Source organism: Coregonus clupeaformis, chromosome 24, assembly GCF_020615455.1.
Source record: "Coregonus clupeaformis isolate EN_2021a chromosome 24, ASM2061545v1, whole genome shotgun sequence".
NCBI classification, from domain to species: Eukaryota; Metazoa; Chordata; class Actinopteri; order Salmoniformes; family Salmonidae; genus Coregonus; species Coregonus clupeaformis.
Genome location: NC_059215.1, coordinates 26,091,282 through 26,116,168, shown reverse-complemented (window position 1 = coordinate 26,116,168; position 24,887 = coordinate 26,091,282). Strand labels below are relative to the sequence as shown.

At 42.2% G+C, this 24,887-nt stretch overlaps 1 protein-coding gene across 4 annotated transcripts in view; it reads right to left on the bottom strand.

Moving 5' to 3' along the window:
* The window catches only part of LOC121538373 (neural cell adhesion molecule L1-like protein), a 70,917-nt gene extending 46,476 nt beyond the window's left edge, over positions 1-24,441 (bottom strand). The window contains exons 1-19 of one of the 4 annotated variants that reach the window (XM_041846307.2): positions 24,210-24,441; positions 21,487-21,686; positions 21,005-21,113; positions 20,695-20,882; positions 20,426-20,548; positions 19,130-19,300; positions 18,568-18,606; positions 18,141-18,258; positions 17,801-17,982; positions 17,112-17,246; positions 16,521-16,661; positions 15,770-15,881; positions 14,701-14,867; positions 14,081-14,243; positions 13,753-13,877; positions 13,177-13,278; positions 2,008-2,205; positions 1,739-1,809; positions 1,375-1,597 (exon numbers count right to left, since the gene is read on the bottom strand). In XM_041846307.2, coding sequence (XP_041702241.1) covers positions 1,375-1,597; positions 1,739-1,809; positions 2,008-2,205; positions 13,177-13,278; positions 13,753-13,877; positions 14,081-14,243; positions 14,701-14,867; positions 15,770-15,881; positions 16,521-16,661; positions 17,112-17,246; positions 17,801-17,982; positions 18,141-18,258; positions 18,568-18,606; positions 19,130-19,300; positions 20,426-20,548; positions 20,695-20,882; positions 21,005-21,113; positions 21,487-21,568 — 2,449 coding nt within the window. In that variant the 5' untranslated portion in view covers positions 21,569-21,686; positions 24,210-24,441. The remainder of the gene's footprint in view (positions 1-1,374; positions 1,598-1,738; positions 1,810-2,007; positions 2,206-13,176; positions 13,279-13,752; positions 13,878-14,080; positions 14,244-14,700; positions 14,868-15,769; positions 15,882-16,520; positions 16,662-17,111; positions 17,247-17,800; positions 17,983-18,140; positions 18,259-18,567; positions 18,607-19,129; positions 19,301-20,425; positions 20,549-20,694; positions 20,883-21,004; positions 21,114-21,486; positions 21,687-24,209) is intronic. The other 3 variants (XM_041846305.2, XM_041846306.2, XM_041846308.2) reach the window with 3 other exon arrangements.
* Positions 24,442-24,887: the final 446 nt, after the last annotated feature.

Here is a 24,887-nt window from a genome sequence, read left to right as displayed (position 1 = left end):
TGGTTTCTTTGCAGCAATTCGACCATGAAGGCCTGATTCACACAGTCCCCTCTGAACAGTTGATGTTGAGATGTCTGTTACTTGAACTCTGTGAAGCATTTATTTGGGCTGCAAAAAAAGGCTAGTAACTCTAATGAACTTATCCTCTGCAGCAGAGGTATCTCTGGGTCTTCCATTCCTGTGGCGGTCCTCATGAGAGCCAGTTTCATCATAGCGCTTGATGTTTTTTTGCGACTGCACTTGAAGAAACTTTCAAAGTTCTTGAAATGTTCCGTATTGACTGATGTTCATGTCTTAAAGTAACGATTGACTGTAATTTCTGTTTGCTTATTTGAGCTGTTCTTGCCATAATATGGACTTGGTATTTTACTAAATTGAGCTATCTTCTGTATACCCCCCCTACCTTGTCACAACACAACTGATTGGCGCAAACGCATTAAGAAGGAAAGAAATTCCACAAATTAACTTTTAGGAAGGCACACCTGTTAATTGAAATGGTTTCCAGGTGACTACCTCATGAAGCTGGTTGAGAGAATGCCAAGAGTGTGCAAAGCTGTCATCAAGGCAAAGGGTGGCTATTTGAAGAATCTCAAATATATGTTTAACACTTTTTTGGTTACTACATGATTCCATATGTGTTATTTCATAGTTTTGATGTCTTCACTATTATTCTACAATGTAAAAAAAATTCAAAATAAAGAAAAATCCTTGAATGAGTAGGTGTGTCCAAACTTTTGACTGGTAGTGTACATAGGACTGGGGTGATATCCAGAAAAAAAGATAGACACTTAACCTGATACATTATCCCGAAGACAATGCCAAAAGACAACTGAAGACAAGAATATGGGGGAGGGATAAGATGCAATGTTTACATAAATGAATAATTGGGCTCTTTGTCAAAAATGGCAGTTGGGTCACACATCAGAGAATAGTACTAGGATACACTAGAACACCGTCTGCACATCAGAACAGTAGATAAACAATGGAAACGTCAAATTTATGATACAACCAATTATGATTATTTGCATTATACAACTTAGATTAGTGCAGTACACTAGAAAAATTGTTTTGATTCACTGAATCATAGAAGAGCAACATGCCTCTCCTGGGTGGGCTTGGTGAAACACTCATCTCCTCTACTTGCACATTATGATACACCTATCCAGCCTTAAAAGTGTACATCCCAACAATATCTCCTTTCTCCTGAAGTGTGCACTCATTCACTATTTCCTTTCAAATCAGTGAAGAAACTGAATTTATACTATATATATTAGAGAAGTGAACGTACACACTTTGGGAGGAAGGACTGATAATTGGGACATATGAATGAAGTTGACTGGATTAAAGGAAACACTCTGGTGGTCTGTTACTCACGGTCTTCCCCGGAGTACCCTGTCACTACTTTGGGTTCCGGGCCCCAGCCGTGGCTGTTGCGACTCTGGATCTTGATCTCGTAGGGGACGAATGTGGGGGTGTTCTTGATGACAAAGGCGTGTCTTTTGACAAGATGCTCTTTCCAGACATCTTCTACGCCCAGTTTCCTGTAGCTCACCTTGTACTCCAGGCCTGGACCATTGTGCTCCACAGGCAATAGTGGCTGTGACAGAGGACAACACAACAGAAAGTACATCATCACACACATACAGTATCTACAACATACTGTACCTGTATCTAATACATACAGCATACAATTGTTGTCTTTAAAGGTAGCTATAGATGCAGTTATGAGCTCTCTCACCTCCCAACTGATATCCATTTGATGGGGCAGATGACCCTGAATTTTGATGTTTTCTGGGTTTTTATAAGGAGCTGTGAGGACATATGCATTATTATATACTTTGCTTTGAGTTGAGACAATTACAATAGGGTGCATATGGCCAAAAATGACTCTTCACATGACAATGGCCAGTTCATTAAAACCTTTGAAATCCGTCTTACCTAAATATAAAGTACACAGTTATAAACGTATAATAAGATGATTATAACAGGTTACAGAGAAAGTCAAACCTGCAGAAGGGGTTTTGTATCGGTCTGTGGGCTTGCTTGGGGGCCCTGTCCCAATGGCGTTAACTGCATACACTCTAAACTGGTAGTTCAGGTGGCCGTGTAATGTCAACACCGCTGTGGCCTGGTTGCCAGGGACTCGCTTGAGTTCTCGCCAGGTCCCAGGATCCCACTGGCTCTCCTCGTACTCCACTATGAACTCTGTGCTCGTACAGTATACAAATTCATAAATCAGCCATTCAGAAATAAATATACTTTGTACTGAAAAAGTACTACATTGTATGTCTATATTAGGAAATATCGAAATACACTATATGACCAAAAGTATGCTTGTTGAACATCTCATTCCAAAATCATGGCCATTAATATGGAGTTGGTCCCCCTTTTGCTGCTATAACAGCCTCCACTCTTCTGGGAAGGCTGTCCACTAGATGTTGGAACATTGCTGCGGGGACTTGCTTCCATTCAGCCACAAGAGCATTAGTGAGGTTGGGCACTGATGTTGGGCAATTAGGCCTGGCTCGCAGTCGGCGTTCCAATTCATCCCAAAAGTGTTAGATGGGGTTGAGGTCAGGGCTCTGTGCAGGCCAGTCAAGTTATTTCACACAGATCTCGACAAACCTTTTCTGTATGGACCTCGCTTTGTGCACGAGGGCATTGTCATGCTGAAAGAGTAAAGCGTCTTCCCCAAACTGTTGCCACAAATCTGGAAGCACAGAATTGTCTAGAACGTCATTGTATGCTGTAGCATTATGATTTCCCTTCACTGGAACGAAGGAGCCTAAACCATGAAAAACAGCCCGGACCATTATTCTTCCAACACCAAACTTTACAGTTGGCACTATGCATTCGGGCAGGTAAAGTTCTCCTGGCATCCACCAAACCCAGATTTGCCATCAGACTGCCAGATGGTGAAGTGTGATTCATCACTCCAGAGAATGCGTTTCCACTGCTCCAGAGTAAAATGGCGGCAAGCTTTACACCACTCCAGCTGACGCTTGGCATTGCGCATGGTGATCTTAGGCTTGTGTGCGGCTGCTCGGCAATGGAAACCCAGTTCAAGAAGCTCCCGACGAACAGTTATTGTGCTGACGTTGCTTCCAGAGGCAGTTTGGAACTTGGTAGTGAGTGTTGCAACCGAGGACAGACAAGTTTTATACTCCCATTCTGTGAGCTTGTGTGGCCTACCACTTCACGGCTGAGCCGTTGTTTTTTAACATAAAAATAAATAAAAATAATAATAATTATTTGGGGGGGTAGATCAGCTTAATATTGCAGAAAGATTGTAACTTCCATCAATGTAATTGTCTGCATCACTTCCAATCCCCCATGTTTATATATATATATATATATATATATATCTATATATATATATATATATATATATACAGTGGGGAAAAAAAGTATTTAGTCAGCCACCAATTGTGCAAGTTCTCCCACTTAAAAAGATGAGAGAGGCCTGTAATTTTCATCATAGGTACACGTCAACTATGACAGACAAATTGAGGAAAAAAATCCAGAAAATCACATTGTAGGATTTTTAATGAATTTATTTGCAAATGATGGTGGAAAATAAGTATTTGGTCACCTACAAACAAGCAAGATTTCTGGCTCTCACAGACCTGTAACTTCTTCTTTAAGAGGCTCCTCTGTCCTCCACTCGTTACCTGTATTAATGGCACCTGTTTGAACTTGTTATCAGTATAAAAGACACCTGTCCACAACCTCAAACAGTCACACTCCAAACTCCACTATGGCCAAGACCAAAGAGCTGTCAAAGGACACCAGAAACAAAATTGTAGACCTGCACCAGGCTGGGAAGACTGAATCTGCAATAGGTAAGCAGCTTGGTTTGAATAAATCAACTGTGGGAGCAATTATTAGGAAATGGAAGACATACAAGACCACTGATAATCTCCCTCGATCTGGGGCTCCACGCAAGATCTCACCCCGTGGGGTCAAAATGATCACAAGAACGGTGAGCAAAAATCCCAGAACCACACGGGGGGACCTAGTGAATGACCTGCAGAGAGCTGGGACCAAAGTAACAAAGCCTACCATCAGTAACACACTACGCCGCCAGGGACTCAAATCATGCAGTGCAAGATGTGTCCACCTGCTTAAGCCAGTACATGTCCAGGCCCGTCTGAAGTTTGCTAGAGTGCATTTGGATGATCCAGAAGAGGATTGGGAGAATGTCATATGGTCAGATGAAACCAAAATATAACTTTTTGGTAAAAACTCAACTCGTCGTGTTTGGAGGACAAAGAATGCTGAGTTGCATCCAAAGAACACCATACCTACTGTGAAGCATGGGGGTGGAAACATCATGCTTTGGGGCTGTTTTTCTGCAAAGGGACCAGGACGACTGATCCGTGTAAAGGAAAGAATGAATGGGGCCATGTATCATGAGATTTTGAGTGAAAACCTCCTTCCATCAGCAAGGGCATTGAAGATGAAACGTGGCTGGGTCTTTCAGCATGACAATGATCCCAAACACACCGCCCGGGCAACGAAGGAGTGGCTTCGTAATAAGCATTTCAAGGTCCTGGAGTGGCCTAGCCAGTCTCCACATCTCAACCCCATAGAAAATCTTTGGAGGGAGTTGAAAGTCCGTGTTGCCCAGCGACAGCCCCAAAACATCACTGCTCTAGAGGAGATCTGCATGGAGGAATGGACCAAAATACCAGCAACAGTGTGTGAAAACCTTGTGAACACTTACAGAAAACGTTTGACCTGTGTCATTGCCAACAAAGGGTATATAACAAAGTATTGAGAAACTTTTGTTATTGACCAAATACTTATTTTCCACCATAATTTGCAAATAAATTCATTAAAAATCCTACAAATGTGATTTTCAGGATTTTTTCTCTCATTTTGTCTGTCATAGTTGACGTGTACCTATGATGAAAATTACAGGCCTCTCTCATCTTTTTTAAGTTGGAGAACTTGCACAATTGGTGGCTGACTAAATACTTTTTTTCCCCACTGTATATACAGAGAGCTCCATAATTCACTGGACAGTGACCATTCTTTTGTTATTTTGGTTCTGTACTCTAGCACTTTGAGTTTGAAAGGATACAATGACAATGAGGGTGAAGTGCAGACTGTCAGCTTTAATTTGAGGGTATTTTCATACATATCGGATGAACCGTTTACGAATTATAGAAGCTTTTGTACATGGTCCCCCATTTTCGGGCATCAAAAATCATTGGACAGTTTAACATAATGTAGAATAAAGTAATCATTGTTAATATTTGGTCGCATATCCTTTGCATGCAATGACTGCTTGAAGTCTGCGATGCATCGCCATCACCAGACGCTGGGTATCTTCCCTGGTGATGCTCTGCCAGGCCTGTACTGCAGCCATCTTCAGTTCCTGCTTGTTTCGTGGACTTATTGCCTTAAGTCTCCTCTTCAGCATGTAAAATGCATGTTCAATTGGATTCAGATCTGGTGATTGACTCGGCCAGTCAAGGTTTTTCCACTTTTTGGCCATCAAAAACCCCTTTGTTGCTCTAGCAGTATGTTTAGGGTCATTGTCTTGTTGCGTGATTAAGTGCCGTCCAATGAGTTTGGAGGCATTTGGTTTTATCTGAGCAGATAAAATATTTCTGTAGACTTCAGAATTCATTGTTCTACTTCTGTCTGCAGTCACATCATCGATGAAGACAAGTGAGCCTGTTCCACTGGCAGCCATACAGGCCCAAGCCATAACACCCCCTCCACCATGTTTCATGGATGAGGTGGTATGCTTTGGATCATGGGCATTTCTTTTTTTCTCCACACTTTTGTCTTTCCATCACTCTGGTACATGTTAATCTTTGTCTCATCTGTCCACAATATTTTTTTCCAGAACTCTTGGGGTTCTTTTAGGTGCTTTTTAGCAAACTGTAATCTTGCCTTTCTGTTCTTCAGGCTTATCAGTGGTTTGCATCTTGTAGTGTACCCTCTGTAGTCCTGCTGGTGTAGTCTTCTGCGTATGGTAGACTTTGACACATCTACACCTGCATCCAGGAGAGTGTTTTTGATCTTTTGGGCTGTTATCAGGGGTTTTTTTCTTCACCATAGAGAGTATTCTCCGGTCATCCACTACAGTGGTCTTCCTCTGTCTACCGGGTCTTTTGACATAATTGAGTTCACCGGTTGTTTTTTTCTTGTTAATGATGAACAAAACTGTTGACTTGGGCATGGCCAGGGTTTTTGCAATGTTCCTGAATGATTGATTTTCATTTCTGAGCCTTATGACGGCCAACTTCATTTGCATCGACACTGCTGTCTTCCTCATGTTGTCACACCCCAATAACAACCTCCAAAGGTAATAGCAACGTCTAGAATCATTACTATTCATCAACAGCTCTCCTGCATTCACTAACGACACAAATGAATACACCTGCCTAACGACACACATCTGTGAAGCCAATTTAACAAATACTTGTAGTACCTTAAAATGGGGGGACCATGTACAAAAGGTGCTGTCATTTCTAAACGGTTCATCCGATATGTATGAAAATACCCTCAAATTAAAGCTGACAGTCTGCACTTCACGCTCATTGTCATTGTATCCTTTCAAACTCAAAGTGCTAGAGTACAGAACCAAAATAACAAAACAATGGTCACTGTCCAATGAATTATGGAGCTCACTGTATATATATATATTGTGATGTCACGAGAGGCTGTGTCCTGGAGGGACGTTACATCCCCCTGAGGTGGCTGCAAACCCAGACAGCTATGGCTCCATCTGCTGGTATGGTCGGGAACTCCACCCCTCTATGGCCAATCTTCCCACGCAGCTGAAACAAATGAGGAGCTGATGAGCTGAAGGTTTGGGAAAGGAAGAGACACAGTCTCCAACCTGGGCTCTCGGGAGGACAAGAGTGCTGCACGTCCACTTCCATGAGGAATATAAGGATTTGGAGATACTTACCTTTGGGAAATACTCACCTTTGGATATATGCACCTGTGGAAATACGTGAGAGACATTTGGAAGGACTTTTTGCTGGGTTGGCCACTAGCTGCAACGTGGACTACAGTAAGGCTGGGGAAAAGTTATCTGAGCGAGTGAGAATTATGTTTTTGGATGTGGAAGAGACATCCCTGAACTGTTAACCCTTAAAGAGCCACAAGAGAACAGAATTTGGTTATATTTTCGTTAATTTCCCAAGACCTATAATAAAATCCTTGTTTTGTTTGAACCTTGTCTCCTTGCACTACTTGAGCAATCCCGCTGAAAGCTGTGTAGCCTCTCGTGACGTCACAGATGGTGGAGAATACAGGCACGCTCAAGCGTTAATAGTGCATGTCAGAGGAGGATACCGAAGGTTTGATCACCCAGTTTTCCAAGTTGGCCGTAGGCTCCCCGCCGACTGAAATGGAGGACATATTGAAAGCCCTTGTTGCTGGCCAGCAAGCCCAGATGCAAGCAAACGTGGCTCTCTTGGAGGAGCAAAAGAAAGCCAACCTTCTGAAGGCAGAGGAATTGCAGTTGCAGAGACAGAGGGTTGTCCAAAATACCCGCCCAATAAAGGCAAGTGACTTTATATCTAAGATGAGAGCTACCGATGACATTGAGGCATACCTGCATGCATTTGAGGCCACGGCCACTAGGGAAGCCTGGCCCAAGCAACAGTGGGTTGGTCTGTTAGCCCCCTTTCTAACCGGGGAATCGCTGAATGCTGTCCGGGACCTGGGCCCTGACCAGGTTACTGACTATGATGCCCTGAAGTCTGAGATCCTCAGCAGATATGGACTCACAAAGTTTGGTATGGCCCAGCGCTTTCACAGCTGGACCTTCCAACCAGACCAACCTCCTCGGGCGCAGATGCATGAACTTGTCCGATCGCAAGGAAATGGCTGGATCCGCAGAGGAATACAGCAGCGGCGGTGGTGGAGGCCGTTGTGGTGGATCGTTACTCACGCGCCCTGCCTTATGAGGCAAAACGGTTCATCAGTCAACAGGCCTTGACCACGGCTGATCTGACCGTGGAAGCTGTGGAAAAGTACCAGGCCACAGCGGAGATGCTGAATGCTTCCCGAAAAGACCCCAGGAGTGCGGCCCCACCACAAATGGGAAGAACCCGTCCAAAGGACCCCAAGGTCTCGAACCCAGCCACGTCAGGACTTATCCCGGCTCCAGGGAGAGCCAGAAACCAGGCGGGTCCAAGAAGAGTACACCAGGAGGGGGGAAACTCGACAGTGTTACCGGTGTGGGGAGATGGGACATATCTCCTGGCAGTGTGGGAAACCAGCCGATGAACCTATGCCCACTGCGGAGTCCTCCAGCTCAGCACCCACACACCGTTTTGCCTCGCTCTTGGGAGTCGTAGATGGCGGCCCAGATCGACCCCCCCACCTGCCCGGTAACTGTGAATCACCATGATGTGGAGGCCTTACTGGATTCTGGTAGCCGGGCCACCCTGGTGCGTAAGGATTTGGTGGGCCCAACGTGTCTGACCCCGGGGAAAGTCCTCCCAGTTTCCTGTGTCCATGGGGACACCAGAGAATACCCCATTACTGAACTTACAATGACCAGCACACGGGGAACCATACACACGACGGCGGGGGTGGTTGATTCCCTCCCCGTCCCTGTCCTAATTGGACGAGACTGCCCAGCCTTTTACCCACTCTGGAGAGAGTCTCAGGAGAGGATAACCCGAGTACCTCGGAAACGGAGAGGCAAGACTCATCCTGGGAAGGCTCCGGTGCAATCCTCCGAGTTACTCACTCCCGCCCGGGCTCTGATAGGGATGGCAGGTGCCCAGACCGACACAGAGACGGAGCAACAGAATCTGGACAAAGAACTGTCTGGTCTGAAGGGGACCGCTGAGAGGTATCGTTTGTTAAAGCAACAGTTAGACATGAAGACAGAAGAGTTAGATAGCCTCCAGGCTAAACTCCAACAGAGCTCCTTCCCTAAGCAACAGGAGGAGCTGGAGAGGCTGCGCAGGACCATCGAGGAGTGTGAGGAGACCCTGCGCAGTAGTAAGGAGGTCCAGAAGAAGGCAGAGGAGAAGTACAAGGTGTTGGAGTACAAGATGAAGAATGCGGAGGCAGAGAGAGAGAAGGAACTGAAAGCTGCTCAACAGAAGCTAAACTCTGCTAAAACCAAGGCTGATGCGTTCAGTAAGAAACTCAAGGAGAGACAACAGGAGGCTGAGTCCCTGGTCCTAGAGTTGGAGGAGTTGAAGAGAGAGCAGTCTGGCAAGCACCACGGCAATGCGGACGCCCTCTCCCGGCGTGATGCCTTCTTCGCTGCCTTTACCCCGACGAGGACGTCGGTCCCGAGGAGGGGGATGTGTGATGTCACGAGAGGCTGTGTCCTGGAGGGACGTTACATCCCCCTGAGGTGGCTGCAAACCCAGACAGCTATGGCTCCATCTGCTGGTATGGTCGGGAACTCCACCCCTCTATGGCCAATCTTCCCACGCAGCTGAAACAAATGAGGAGCTGATGAGCTGAAGGTTTGGGAAAGGAAGAGACACAGTCTCCAACCTGGGCTCTCGGGAGGACAAGAGTGCTGCACGTCCACTTCCATGAGGAATATAAGGATTTGGAGATACTTACCTTTGGGAAATACTCACCTTTGGATATATGCACCTGTGGAAATACGTGAGAGACATTTGGAAGGACTTTTTGCTGGGTTGGCCACTAGCTGCAACGTGGACTACAGTAAGGCTGGGGAAAAGTTATCTGAGCGAGTGAGAATTATGTTTTTGGATGTGGAAGAGACATCCCTGAACTGTTAACCCTTAAAGAGCCACAAGAGAACAGAATTTGGTTATATTTTCGTTAATTTCCCAAGACCTATAATAAAATCCTTGTTTTGTTTGAACCTTGTCTCCTTGCACTACTTGAGCAATCCCGCTGAAAGCTGTGTAGCCTCTCGTGACGTCACAATATACATACATACATACATACATACACACACATACATACATACATACACATACATATACATATATATATATATATATATTTATATATATACATATACACACATACACACACACATACACACATACACACATACATACATATCCTTTAAAAATATATATTCCCCTTTATTACTTTCCAAACCCGCCACCCTTTCCCTACTTGGAGTAAACTAGTGAACAACAATGCTTAGACCTCTACTTCCAGCTTATACTTACTATCTACATTCTATGGACACAGTCAATCTTACAATAATTATATTTTGTATGTTTTTTCTCCTGAACTTATTGTACTCTCAACCTCTCTGATAATTTTCATGATGTCCATCCGGTTTGCTTCTATATGACATATCTTTCTAACTGTGCTCTTTCACAAAAGCTCCCAACCTACAACCTATATACTTATTATGGACACAGTATGCTTACATTATTAGTTATCTTGTTATTATTTGTTGTTAGTTGTTATTAGTCCCATCCTTCAATTCCATTCAACACCTCCCATCTATCTCTTAACACCATCCATATAGGATTTCTATTTGCCATATATATTTCAACTGTACTGTGATGTCTTACAAAAGTTCTGAACCTTTCTATTCTCATTGTTTCTACAGATTGTGAATTGAAAATAAACATTTTTGCTAAAAGTATTATTATGTTATTGATCGATTGACTATGATTTTTCAGATCACCCAGTAATGCTATCTGCAAGGTTAGCTCCAGGTAAATATTGCAATCCTTTAGCTATTCCTGGACCTCTGTCCAAAAACAAGCTACAAATGGACAGTACCAAAACAAATGATCTAATGATTCTGTCTCTTCGCAGCAAAATCTGCAGAGCTGGGAAGATTGTATCCCCCATATAAATAACATTCAATTGGTAGCAAGAATTTTATATAATAATTTAAATTTAAAGATTCTAAGTTTTGAATCCGGTGTCGTTTTGCGTATCAGTTCATAAACACTATGCCATGGGATCGGTACGTCAAAAATCTCTTCCCAACTATTTTGCAATCTATATGGGACGGCTGTCAATCCTTTGGTCCTTAAATGAAACTGATATACCTTTTTATTTATCACAGTTTTGCTTAACCAATTATGTTCTTTAATGCAAGGCCGACAGACAAGTTCCTTACTTTCTCCCCTTTCCACTTTCCTCTTCCATTTTTGCGGTAAGGCTGCAATTATTTGGTTGTAATTTTGGGTAGAGCAAACATTTCCATATGTTTTTGTTAGCTGCATGTGCGACATAACTCCACCAGTCCTACCGATGATATAATTTATGAAGATTATACCTTTTTTAAACATTTTGTCAAAAAAAAAAGGTTTTTTGTCAATTAGTATATTTTAGTTTAACCACAATATTTGTTGCATTAATTGTTCTGTCGTTTCTGGAGGATTAAATTGAAATTGCAACCAACTTTCTATGGCTTGTTTTAGAAATAGTGATATTTGGGAGATTATTTCCTTTTCAAATAACTGAAAGTGAGTGGTTGTAATCTGAATAAAGGGGAAAAGGCCATTCTTGAACATTGGGTGAGACAATCTTACTACTATGCAAGAGAACCAGTTCGGATTTAAGTATAACTTTTGTATGACTGAAGCTTTTAGTGATAGGTCTAATGCTTTAATATTTAATAATTTCTGTCCTCCGAATTCATATTCATTATATAAATAGGCCCGTTTAATTTTGTCTGGCTTGCCGTTCCGAATAAAATTGAATATTTTTTTCTCATATAATTTAAAAAACTGTTCGCTAGGCGTAGGCAAGACCATAAGCAAATAGGTAAACTGGGATAATACTGAGCCGTTGTTGCTCCTAGACGTTTCCACTTCACAATAGTGTACTTTTTGTGCGCATATATTTCACATTTTAGCAATCTCTTATTACAGTTTCAGGAAAGGGGTTATAATATATTGTGGAAGAACACCCCCAAGTGTTACATGACAATCCTAATGTTTTTACTACACAAAAATATAAACACAACATGTAAAGTGTTGGTCCTATGTTTCATGAACTGAAATAAAAGATCCCTGACATTTTACATACACACAAAAAGCTAATTTCTCTCAAATTGTTTGCACAAATTTGTTTACATCCCTGTTAGTGAGCATTTCTCCTTTGCCAATATAATCCATCCACGAGATTCTCAAGAAGCTGATTAAACAGCATAATTATTAGACAGGTGCACCTTGTGCTGGGGACATTAAAAGGCCACTCTCAAATGTGCAGTTTTGTCACACAACACAATGCCACAGATGTTTAAAGTTTTGAGGGAGTGTGCAATTGGCATGCTGACTGCAGGAATATCCACCAGAGCTGTTGCCAGATAATTGAATGTTCATTTCTCTACCATAAGCTGCCTCCAACAACGTTTTTTAAGAATTTGGCAGTACATCCAACCGGCCTCACAACCGCAGACCACGTGTATGGTGTCATGTGGGCAAGCGGTTTGCTGATGTCAACGTTGTGAACAGAGTGCCCCATGGTGACGGTGGGGTTATGGTATGGGCATGCATAAGCTACGGACAACAAAAACTATTGAATTTACCGTGACGAGATCCTGAGGCTCATTGTCGTGCCATTCATCCGCCACCATCTCCTCATATTTCAGCATGATAATGCACGGCCCCATGTCGCAAGGATCTGTACACAATTCCTGCAAATTAAAAATATCCCAGTTCTTCCATGGCCTGCATACTCACCAGACATGTCACCAATTGAGCATGTTTGGGATGCTGTGGATCGATGTGTACGACAGTGTGTTCCAGTTCCAGCCAATATCCAGCAACTTCGCACAGCCATTGAAGAGGAGTGGGACAACACAGGCCACAATCAACAGCCTGATCAACTCTATTGGAAGGAGATGTGTCGCACTGCATGAGGCAAATGGTGGTCACACCAGATACTGACTGGTATCGCCCCTACCTTTTTTTAAAGATATCTGTGACCAACAGATGCATATCTGTATTCCCAGTCATGTGAAATCCATAGATTAGGGCCTAATGAATTTATTTCAATTGACTGATTCCTTATATGAACTGTAACTCAGTAAAATCTTTGAAATTGTTCCATGTTGCGTTTATATTTTTGTTCAGCATATGTTTGTAGTATGCTGAAACTGGGACCACATTTGATCTTCTCTTTCTAGTCCCTCAGGTACGGTGTACATTTGAGGACATCCCTACTCCCTATGACATACGATTGAGGGTGAAGAAAGCTGACTGTGGTAGCCAGGCCTACCAGTGGCAGAGCTGTTGTGGTCGTCACCGGGTACCCAGGCCAACCGGACACTCCAGCTCTTTTGTTCAGACAGCTCCACATCCTCTGGCGCATCAGGGACATCTGAAACAACATAACAGCAACATTGCAGAATCATTGCAATCACATTACGATGGGGGGGGTTCACAGCTCATGATGGGGGGTGCATAGCTCCGGTCATTTGAGGACCGCAGTCCTGCTACATTTCGTCTTTGACCGCCTTTTATAGTAACTAGGGACTGACTTGACTGACCTGGGACATGCTCATTGGGGCATGCAATTGAAAACTTTTACAAATGTTTTGCAAAGGAAAACTAAAATGATAAATTCTTGTCCAGGTAGTCCTTCCCTCTATTTTCTTCAGTTTGGTGCCTAATGAACACAACCCAGGTAGGTGCACTCTCCAGCCAATCAGTAAGATCAATTTATTAAGCACTGTAGGTACAAAAGATAAATCAAAACCATCTGGACTGCGGACCTCCAGGGCCTGAATTTTGCACTTCAGCATTACAGACGTATTACAATGGCATTCCTAAAACTGACGGTGATGCTGCTTACCCAGTACTGTGACAAGTGCAGAGGCGGTGTCCTGGTCTAGATTGGTTCTGGCGATACATGTGTATGTTCCCTTGTCGCTTTGGTTTACATTGATAATGTGTAGCATTCCATTATCCAGAAAATATCTAATAATAAAAGCACATTTATAAAGAGAGACTCATAATACATTCACTTGTATCAGTGGTAACGCTGTCATTCTTAATAGGTGGTTTCTATGAATATTTCTGTATATCTTTGTGAGGTGATCCAACTTCCTACACTGTGGTAATAGTATAGTGATTAATACTTGTATACAAAATGGGGTAACAATCCCACTAGGGTATCTTACCTGGACTGTTCTGTGAATGGGGGTATCTGTTCCCCATCCTTGCTCCAGACTATTTGAAACTCCTTCCTAAGAGATATGTCATACTCTGCTTGGCATGTAAGCTGGGCTGTGGTGCCACTTAATATCAGCAGGTTCTGCGGCGGCTCCACGATTTGGGTGGGATCTGAAACATACAAATACATTTACCGGGTGAATAAAATAACATCTTATAATCTTCTGATGTTCAGTTATATTTGAAAATCTTGCGGGCCATACTTGAAGTCTCAAGCTAGCTATGTAAGTCAGGTGAGAGAGAGTTACAGACATTTTCCACACAAGAGAAATGAGAGAGAGGATAAAATGGGAAAACCATTGTTTTTTCTTGGAATTTCCCTGCGCAGTTTGCAAGTAATCGACATAGCAAGGTTGGCTGAATTGAACTATGTCCTGATGATAATGAATACCATAATTTCCCTGCTACCTTCCCTGTCACCACTGATCTGAAAGGACTAGATAGATAAAAGCAATTCGGATGAAAGCCAACATCCATATTATTTGTCCTAAACCCAATTCACTTTAAAGTGCAAATGAAAAAAGCAAATGATAATTCATTCAAAATGCTGTCCAAGGAGTTGAAATACCTTTGACGTCTAGCAAGGCTGTGATGGCTGATTTTCCCTCCGAATTGGTGGCGAAACACATGTATTCCCCACTGTCTTCTTTCCCTGCCTGGTTGATCTGCAGTGATCCATTCTTAAAAACTGAGAATTGTTCCCCCTCAACAGATTCCGTAGTTTCATCCTTGTTCCTAGAAGACAAGCATTTCAGAGTTGCCATTTGATAAGCTGTTTCCCTACTGGACATATACATGTTAAAACTGTGTTGGATATACAATAATCACACAAAAACAAATGTTATTGTAACACAAATTGAATTCTAATACGTTGTAAATGCATTCCACCCGTCTTTGCTTTCACAGACACCTGAAAAGCTTGTTTGAAGTGCAATTTTATTTCCTAAATACATTACAAATTTGGAAACAGGTTATCTATTCATTTAACATGTCATGGAACATGTTAGAATTGCAAGTGGAATTCATTTTGTGTGAATTTTCCAGTAGGGTTGGTTTGCACTTTTGTTAAGGTGTTGGAGAATGAGACTAGTTAAAAGACTAGTCAAGTTCATAAATGGAGAAACAAAATCACATTGGAACTCATGAGTCCTATATGAAATTTGAATGGGTCAATGTCAATGGGTCTAAGAGAGTCTTCCCTATCTAAACACACCAAAAGAGAAAGATTAGGGGTGATGTTACTGAAAGAGATAATCAGAATATAAGGAGATGAACAAAGGAAAAGTGTCACAGAACTCCGATAAATTAAGAATAGGGTGGTGTATGACATATAAAACAGCAGGAGAGAGAGAATTAAGGATGAATCAGGCATTGTTCACCACCAAAATAATAAACAATAATTAACAATAAACAAAAAACAATCGCTCCCTCACAAATTTGACTTCAAAACTGGATGGGTGCTGAATCCTTGTCCACAGTGAATCAAATGAACAGCACACCAAAGAGTGATTGTCAAAATTTCAGGGCAAAAACATTAAGTATTGAAGATATCCTTTTGCAGTGCTTTCTATACCAGTCACTACAGATGTTCACCAACAACAACAGTGGAGGAGAAATAGGCTGGTGGCTCAACTCACCAGGAAACAGTGGATGGAGGGGAGCTGAATACTTTGCAGTCCATGAGGATGTCCCTCCCTTGCACTACTGAATATCGCTGGTAATCCTTAGTCAGCATCCGAGGTGGGAGATCTGTGGGGGTAGCAAAAACACAATTACCGCTATATCTTGTATATTTTACTGTAACCATAACACAGGACAATAACAACAAAACAAAGCCTAAAGGAAGCAATCAACCATGGCACAGGTTAGTGATTGGTTTCTTGGTAATACTATCATGGGGAAGAATTTGGGTGGTTTTAGGGTTTTAGGTAAGCTGTTCAATGTGGTGCATTATCACCATTATAGGCCATAGAATTTCTAGTTTGAGAAAAGTAATTGTCAGCTTGGAATGTCCAAGCATAGCCTGGTCCAGGATCTGTTTGTGCTATACTGCTCTGCTTCTCGGATAGGACTGGTTGTGTGTGTGTTCTGTGGCCAGCAGAGGTTGCAACTGTACAATAAACACACATGCATACATTCCCACATGCCAACACTCACACTATTGTTTTATAAAGAATCACCATTATACTGTTCATCTTATGGAGAAATCACTGTCAGATCCATCCAACATCAGTAAAAATTTATAATAATATATTTATGTGGATATGACATCCATAAGCTCCCTATCAGACTTCCCAATTCAGTTTCTGGGTGAACCAGGGCTGTGATAGGCTGTGCTATAGTTACACACACACACACACACACAAAGTGCTAATGTCCAGTACTGACTTATGATCATGATGTTAATATTAGCCAGGATGGTGCCATGTCTGTTGGAGACTTCACACTGGTAGACGGCACTGTCCTCAGGCCTGGCCCTGTGCAACACTATGGTGTCATCAAGCACTTGTCTGTTCGATGACGGGCCATCTGAAAGAACCAGAAAGAAATGCTCAAAACCAAACACAAATGCAGATTCTATAGTACTGGCACTCCTTGTATATGGTCTGTATATTGCCTCGTTATTGTTATTTTATTGTGTTATTTTATTGTGTTACAATTTTCTTTTGATCTATTTGTTAATTTTCTTACTTTTTAACTGCATTGTTGGGAAAGGGCTCGTAAGTAAGCATTTCACGTTAAAGTCTACATCTGTTGAATTCGGCGCATGTCACAAATAACATTTGATTTGATTTGATTTATAGGATGCTGAGCAACAACTGGACCAAATTCAACACAGAGGAATGACTATTGCATTACACAAAACTACAAAGACCATTTTTGTATCCTATAGAGTCAAGTGAGGTGGGTGGATTGGACACTGAAGTAACTGGCAAGGACAGAGGTCAGGGTTCATATGTTAGGGGTCACCTCACTCACCGTCCAGAGGCTGTCCATTCCTCCTCCATGAGATAACCGGCCATGGCTTTCCCGAGGCAGAGCACTTGATGTGCACGTCAGAGCCAACAACAGCCAACTGGCCCTTGGGTGGCTCCGGCTGCCATCTTGGTGGCTCTGTGAGACATAAAGAGAGTCTTTGTCAGTCTAGAGTTGTGTTCCCCTGCTCAGATGTTGCTGACCCATGCCAGATCTTACAACGCCTGGATAGGTATTTTACGTATCAGCTAACCACATCATATTTTATAGCAATCTGGTGGCTGGCAGCACAGTCGATGATGTTGCATGCAACCATTGGTTGATGCATGCAACGTCTGAGCAGGGGAACACAACCTATGTAATGGCAACCATAATCCTTTGTATTTAACAAAGATGGCCGCCTAGAGATGTCTATCATTGTAAAGACGATACCTGACCTCTTCTAGAATGCTTTACGCTCTAATAAGAAATCAATGTTTTCCTTTGACAATGTAGCTGCTGTAGGTGAACGCAACGCCACAAGAGATTGTAGAGGTCTACAAAAACTCTTAAAAACTGAGGTCTAAAAAACCAAGCTGTCAAACATACACTGTATAACGAAGGGTGTAGGCTTCACTTGGACATTGTAGGGGGGACAACAAACTTTTTTGCAGGGGTCACACTGAAAGTATAACCTGACTCAGTCTACTCACCCTCCACCATGACGCTGAAGTAGTGGACCGTTTGTCCGACAGAGTTCCTCGCCGTACACATGTACTTCCCATCATCCTCCTCTTCAATGTTATTTATGGTTAAACATTTCCCGTAGTTTTTTATATTTGCCCGTTTCGGCAGCTTCTCTCCAAATAATTTCCATTCGATCACAGGAGTTGGACTGAGTAACAAGATGAGAGAAAACGAGATGTGAAAAATGATACACATATTATTCTATAAAAATGTAATAATACAACATGTTCTAAGCAGATCCAGTCACTGAAGTTATGAATATATATTATTTCATACTAAATTGAGAAATGATGTGACTCCACTTACAATCCCTCTGCTATACACTCTAGCACCAGCTCCTCTCCTTTCACCAGCCAAACCTCTGACTGACCACCAGAGGGTACCAGAAGGCTCGGCTTTCTCTCTGGAATGGCATAGCCGTCCACTGGCAGAAAAGGACAGGCATAAGATGTACATTAGGTCTATTTCTGAAACCTAGGAGCAACTGCAGTAGGTGTTTGTCCACACATGAGTCTTTTGGTACACACTCCTAGCATCTTTTTTAGTGTTTTTGTTAATAAAAAATTACACCCAGGTAAAATTGCATAGATTAATCTCATTCAATGTGTGCATGCTAAACATGCATTGACTTTTCCTATAAATAAGTCAGAGGATTTAATCAGTCAAATACTATGAACTGTAATGGGATATTATCATTCAGGTTCAAGTCAAATATAATGTTAAAGGAACTCACCACTGCTGTCACTGTCATCCAGCTCACCAGCAGGTTTTACTGAAATGTAAACAAAATATGAAAACTCACCTTGATCCAATGGAGCTCTGTCTATTGCTCTGATCTGAAGTACATGCCTGCACTTTTTGCACTTGCACACTTTGCACTTTATACTTAAAATAAAACCATATATAATGTTGATAGACTTTAGAATCCGACGATTGTCTTTGAGGTGTGTGGGGACAGCCCTCCTCCCTCTCCTTACAACATCATCACTGCATCTAGTGTCCTGAACATGACCTTTCAACTCCTACTCAACATGTAGGGCTGGGTTCTCAATCTGGAAGTAATATGTTGCTGACCGGTCTTGCAGATACCTGTTTAATCCGTTTTTACAAGTGCTACTTGTAATGTAAGTGTAGCGGGCCATAATGTTGCACTTAGAATATGAGGATGTCCTCTTGGTCTAATGTTTAAGATGTTGGGTTGGCGACCCAGGTTTAGAGGAAGGACTATAGCTTGCCTGTCCTAGTATAAAACAGGTTGAGAAACATTGATGTAAGGCATCCCACTGTCAACCTACAGCTCTTGACGACCACCGACATGGCTGTCTTCTGGACGATGGTGCGTATGGCGGAGAATGCGGCGAAGCAGCAGTAGTCTCTCCGGCTATCCTTCTCCAGGGCATTGGAGAAGTAGAGGTTGCCGTCTTGGCCCATGGACACCCTCTCATCCTGTTCAATATGTTGGAGACCTGGAGGAGACAATGGGTTGTGTTCATTAGGACACACAATGGAAAATGTTTTGCAACAGAAAGCGACAATTTGGGTTTCATATTGAACAAGGCGAAAATGTGTGTTTCTTATTGGAAGTGTAAAGGAAGAACTAGGGTCACATGACCTGACTAACCATACTGTGGCTTTAAATATGGCAGCCATTAAAAACAATTTCCCCAAGCTTTTCCCTTTATAGAGCAATGTAGGGAGAGTATTTGTTTGGATAGCTATTAGGTAAGAGTGGGGTTATAGAAGTAGGGTTTAATTGGTTGGTCTGTCCATTCACAGTTTTAGACATAGACTTGAATGGGAAAAATTCAAGCAATGGGGGAGGCCGATGACATCAGAGGGCACCATCAGACCAACTCCTTGAATGGCCTACTCCATAAAGTTTGCACTTGTGTCTAAAAAACACTATTTGCTGAAAACATATTTTTACTTTATTTATACGTGGGATATTGTTTTCAACAGGAAAAGTTCAAAAATAGCTGGTCCGCATTAACTAGCTCTGGTACAGACTGACTCAATTTAGATTTTCTTCAGGAAATTTCCTTTTCTAGTTTAATTGAATTATTATTTAATTTCTTATTTTTATTTGGACCTCTTTATGAGAAGCTCCTCTCAGCTCTAGAAAACATGCACTTCTATTTGAGCTCCTTGCCGAATTTAAAAGTGTGTGATTTGGCTAGATGGGCCTAAGCATATGGCCTTATTCCCATTGAGAAACTACTTCAGACAGTGCTGTGATGTCATTAGATCATAGACCTTCTTTTGGCTTTGTTGAGAAAAAGGTGACACTGAATGTCCAAATTTAAAGGGAACTACGTTGAGCGGCCCTAATTCTACTTGTGTAATAACAAAAAAGCAAATTTCCATTACTATGCAAATTTAAAACAACTACTGAATTACTACATAAGAACATGTCAATAATATTTTGTTACTTGAGTAATAACAATATTACAACAAAGGTATAGGAGCATCCTAATGTAAAGTGTTACAGTATTCTATTTCAATTGAAATGTGTATAAAGTGACATATTCCGTTCTAAACTATTTTCAGTTGGATGGTGCTGTAAAGATTGAACTAGTGGTCTATTTTCTCACCAATAGTCATCCAGTAGATCTGTCGAGGAGGGATCCCCTGTGGTGGGTTGCATTCCAGAATCACAGGCTGGCCCTCTTTAACAACGATTGGGGCAATCTTCTCTTTGGGGAACTTTGGGGTACCTGTGCAATGGTTAGGCATGTATGAAATATGTTTTACTAATGTCAACACCTTTAGATGGGATACAAAATGTAACACACACAGTCTTGCTGTAAGATGCAAAACTGTTCACTATGCCAGTTTCTTACAACATGAGAGTGGCACTCACTTGGTACAATGAGTTCAATTTCCTCCGATACTGCTGTTCCCAGATTGTTTGAAGCGTAGCACTGATACTTCCCCTGGAACTGCGCAAGGTGCCCGCTATGAATCACAAAACTCCCATTGTTTCTCTCTTTTTTGACCCCCAAGTCAAAGAGGGGTTCTATGGCCTGGCCATCTTTTGTCCATCTGTATCTGTTGGGGCAATTAAGCATTTTGTAATGCTTGGTTACAGATATGATAGCTAGAGATGCAACAATAAGCATAAGGGCAAAAAACAGGGAGATCCTAGGACGAATCACAGTCATCTCACTCACACTGGTTGTGGGTTGCCTTTGGCTTCACATCTCATGGAAAAACTGTCTTCAAAGGGGAAGGCAATGACAGGGCCAGGGGTCTGCACTGTTATGGTCGGTAGCTGCTCCACTGCGGGATGAAAAGATACATTGCAGATACAAAACATACATTCATCCCACCATATTGGTTTCATCAAACAAACACTTTAACAACTTGACTACCATTATCAGGATTTGGTCATGTTGTGTGCAATGTACAGCAGGAAATGTATAACTTGTGCTTGTTGGAAGATTCATATTGAGAAATTGGCATTCTAGCTTTGTGTCAAGAACTGCAACGCTGTTTCCCGTGTGCATTCCTGTGGAACACCTTTGACACCTTGTAGAGTCCATGCCCAGACTAATTGAGTCTGTTCTGAGAGCAAAAGGGGGGTTACAACTCAATATTAGGAAGGTGTGCTTAATGTGTACACTCAGTGTAGGTTGCCCATACTGCACTATACCTTCCAGGGGGATATCGAGGCCTCTGGCCCTGGAGGTCAAGGCCAAGAGGAAAGCAAGGCCCAAGCTCCACAGCGACCTCATCGCCCCACCGCTGTTGAGCAGAGACTGTCCAGGAGAGCAGGCGACACTACTGACAGCACCACGGCTTTGGCCCACAAGATCAGCTGATATCTGTCAACACTTGGAGGAGGGAGAGGACCTAGATGTGCAGAGACACAGGGAAATAAATAAAAACTGTCAGTAACCCAGTGGTGTGTACTCATGGATGCCAAGGGAAGCCAGGCTACCCCAAAAAGCATATAAAAGAATGTATCTTTCATCTCTCTGTGTTTCATAATTTTTCTTCAATTCGCAAGAGGCTGAATGTATCTCACTGGAGAAAGCATCCGAGCGAGCGAAACAGCGCCCCTCTTTTTCAGTATGTGTATCCCAAATATCTGATGCTGTCTGGTCAAAATGAGTATGACATTGTTTCCGCCCATAGCATTGAATGCAAGGGAAGCCAGCCAGCATTTGGTCTCCGTTGATAATAAAAAATAATAATAATAGCCAATCAGCGTTGAGCTAAACTGAGCGAGCTCAACTGTGAATGGTCCTGGCGCACCAAAAATAAGAACTTAAATTGTTACATCTCTTTTTGCCGTGGTCCTCCGGTGGCTAACTAGCTAAAATCCTCCCTTTCCTAAATTAGCCATGGATGGAAATAGGGATTTGGACTTGTGGTTTTACTTAATTCTCCGTACTGGCCAATGATTACAACGGCAATTCTGATCCAACCATAAATTACTACATTGTGCCCCTGGACTGAGAGGATGGAAGTTCAAAATGTAGCTAATGTAGTATGTTAATGTTAACTAGCTGGCCTGGCGCATCGTTGGCCATGAAAGGAAGTTAGACTAGCGTGCAAGCATTTTTGCCAGGTAGCCTAGGACAACAAAAACTAAAAGTGTGTACTGCATCACAGAGTCATGGACCGTTTCGGCAACATAAACAGCATCCCTATACTGACTTTGATTGGAGAAAAGTTAATCTTGAATTGCCCAAGGGGCAATTTGCTTTGCCTATACAATCAGTAAATAAACAGAAGCAGAGCAGTTCAATTGCCTATATGTACTAGTACAATCATATATAAAATGCATTGGGTACAGTTTGATAGACTACCCATCAGACAGTCTAAAATAATATAAATACAACTGGCAGCACCATTGCCCAAGCAAATACTGAAGAAAACCAGGCTAGGCAATCACCATGTCTTTCCTTACTCCAATCCAAGTATTGAAAGACAGTTAAACACTCTTCTGAATAACGGTAATGTCCTGTATCGCACATCCTCTCTCGACGGGTGTAATTCATTGGTACATCATTGTTGTAAAACATTCCAGTTGTTTGAGATTACCCCTGATTGTAAAACTGGGATGGTGGCATCAAATGGCATGCTTACAGTAAACCTTATTGGTACATAATATAAGATACTGCCATGGATGATTGCTAGAGAGGGTAGGCTTACGTTTGTTTATTGTAGCAAGCCTGTGGGTGCTGTGGGTTACAGATCTCCGAATGAACCAGCCCAGCCACAGTGGCATTGCCAAAGGGCTCACTCAACAAACTAATCTCTCAGTCACGAAAGCAGGACAACTATGTATCTCATGCCAACCTCCCACAATGGAGTGTGCCATTGCCGGTTGGTCCTAGTTAGTAATATGGGTTAATGCAGGTTAATATGGCAATTACTGTACACAAGGGCTAGGATTAGTCAAATTCAACAATTAGAGTCAAGTAACAGATTTGAAATTGCCCAATGTTCTCATTGAGGCTTAGTTTTCAATTTGTGAATTGAATTTAAATTGGAATTGAATAGTTGGTTGCCTTTTTGCGACAGACATAAACCTAATCTATGTTACAGCAACTACGGTATGGTAAAACAGTCACAGCATTGCACGATGTACCACATAAAAACATAACAAAACAACAACAAAAACACACACACAAAAAGACTCCAATATTTCTGTACATACTGAAAACCTGTGATTAGTTTATTTTTAATCGCAGAAAAAAAACAAAAAAAAACAGTTAAGAGTCCATAAGATGCGGGCAGCCTTGCTTAAAGTGACAGAATTTGACCCTTTATCCAGATTTAGTTGACCCTGACAACAAAGAATCAACATCATACCTGACCTTACCAAGGATGTAACTCATTCAAGCTAAACAAAGCCTCTGTTTCATATACGTAAATAACCTTTTGGATTATGCAAATTATTGGGCTTCCTCACGGTACAGTATGTGCATGGCAGATCATGCAATAACCTCCCAGTTTACATTTACTCAAATAGCCAAATTTGGATGAAATAAAACATTAATGAATTCATTAATGTGATATAGTCCATTCTAGCAGTATTGAAAAAACGCATGGCTTTGGGATATAAACAGGAAACATGCTCCCAACATTTGTTTGGAAGCAGAGGGATCTATTACCAGACAACGACAGGATAATGAACCCTAAAATCCCCAGGGATTGTGTTTACATGACCAATAGTCGGCCGAGGAATGAGTGTGGGTCCACCACACTGCTAATCCCTTTACCACAGCAACTCAAAACACACATTGTATTATACCTCATTACTTACTGACTTGAAATTCAAAACATACTATAATCATTAAAAAAAACGTATTTCCAAAGAACAACAACATAAAGTAAATGGCATGAAAAATAGAGTATACTCACTGGCATTTGTGTCATTTTTCAACTGTGGATGCCTATAGGCTGTGAGCAAATCAGCTGCACTGAAAGTCCATTTAAAAGCCTCAGAAATATGTGCTGTGCAAGTTCAGGCACACCGGACAGGAACAGACAGTGAGCATTCCAGCTCACCCTTCACGTTGCTTATTTTTCGCCCAGTGAATGCCTCTCACCCGCCCTTCCACTCAAGCGGCTAAAGGAGCTACGGGAGATTCACTGAAGTGACATATGTCGGCAAAGCCTCTCACTTGGCAAAGAGGCTCTCTAAGCCGCCCGACAATGACTTGGACAAAGCCACGGCCACAGGACTATTCACAGAGCATTAAAGAATAGGAGGAGAGGAAGTACAGGCATGCCTCTCTGTCCATACCCTCCTCACCCTGCACTACCACCCCATGCCTCCCTTCACTAAACATGTGCACGACGACATCCATTTACACCCACACAATTTGAATGATTATAATGCAATGGGTCTTAGCTCCATTGAAGAGAGGGGAGCAGTGGATGACATCTGCTTTCATCAAGCCTCATCTTTTGTAGTTGTGTACTGCACTGGCTTGAGGGGTCGATATTGTTGTTAGAGAAGGACATACATTGCACTCACTGCATTGTTTTTGGCACAGTGCTTTTAGCACAGTGTGAGCTATGGCTTTGTTACACAGT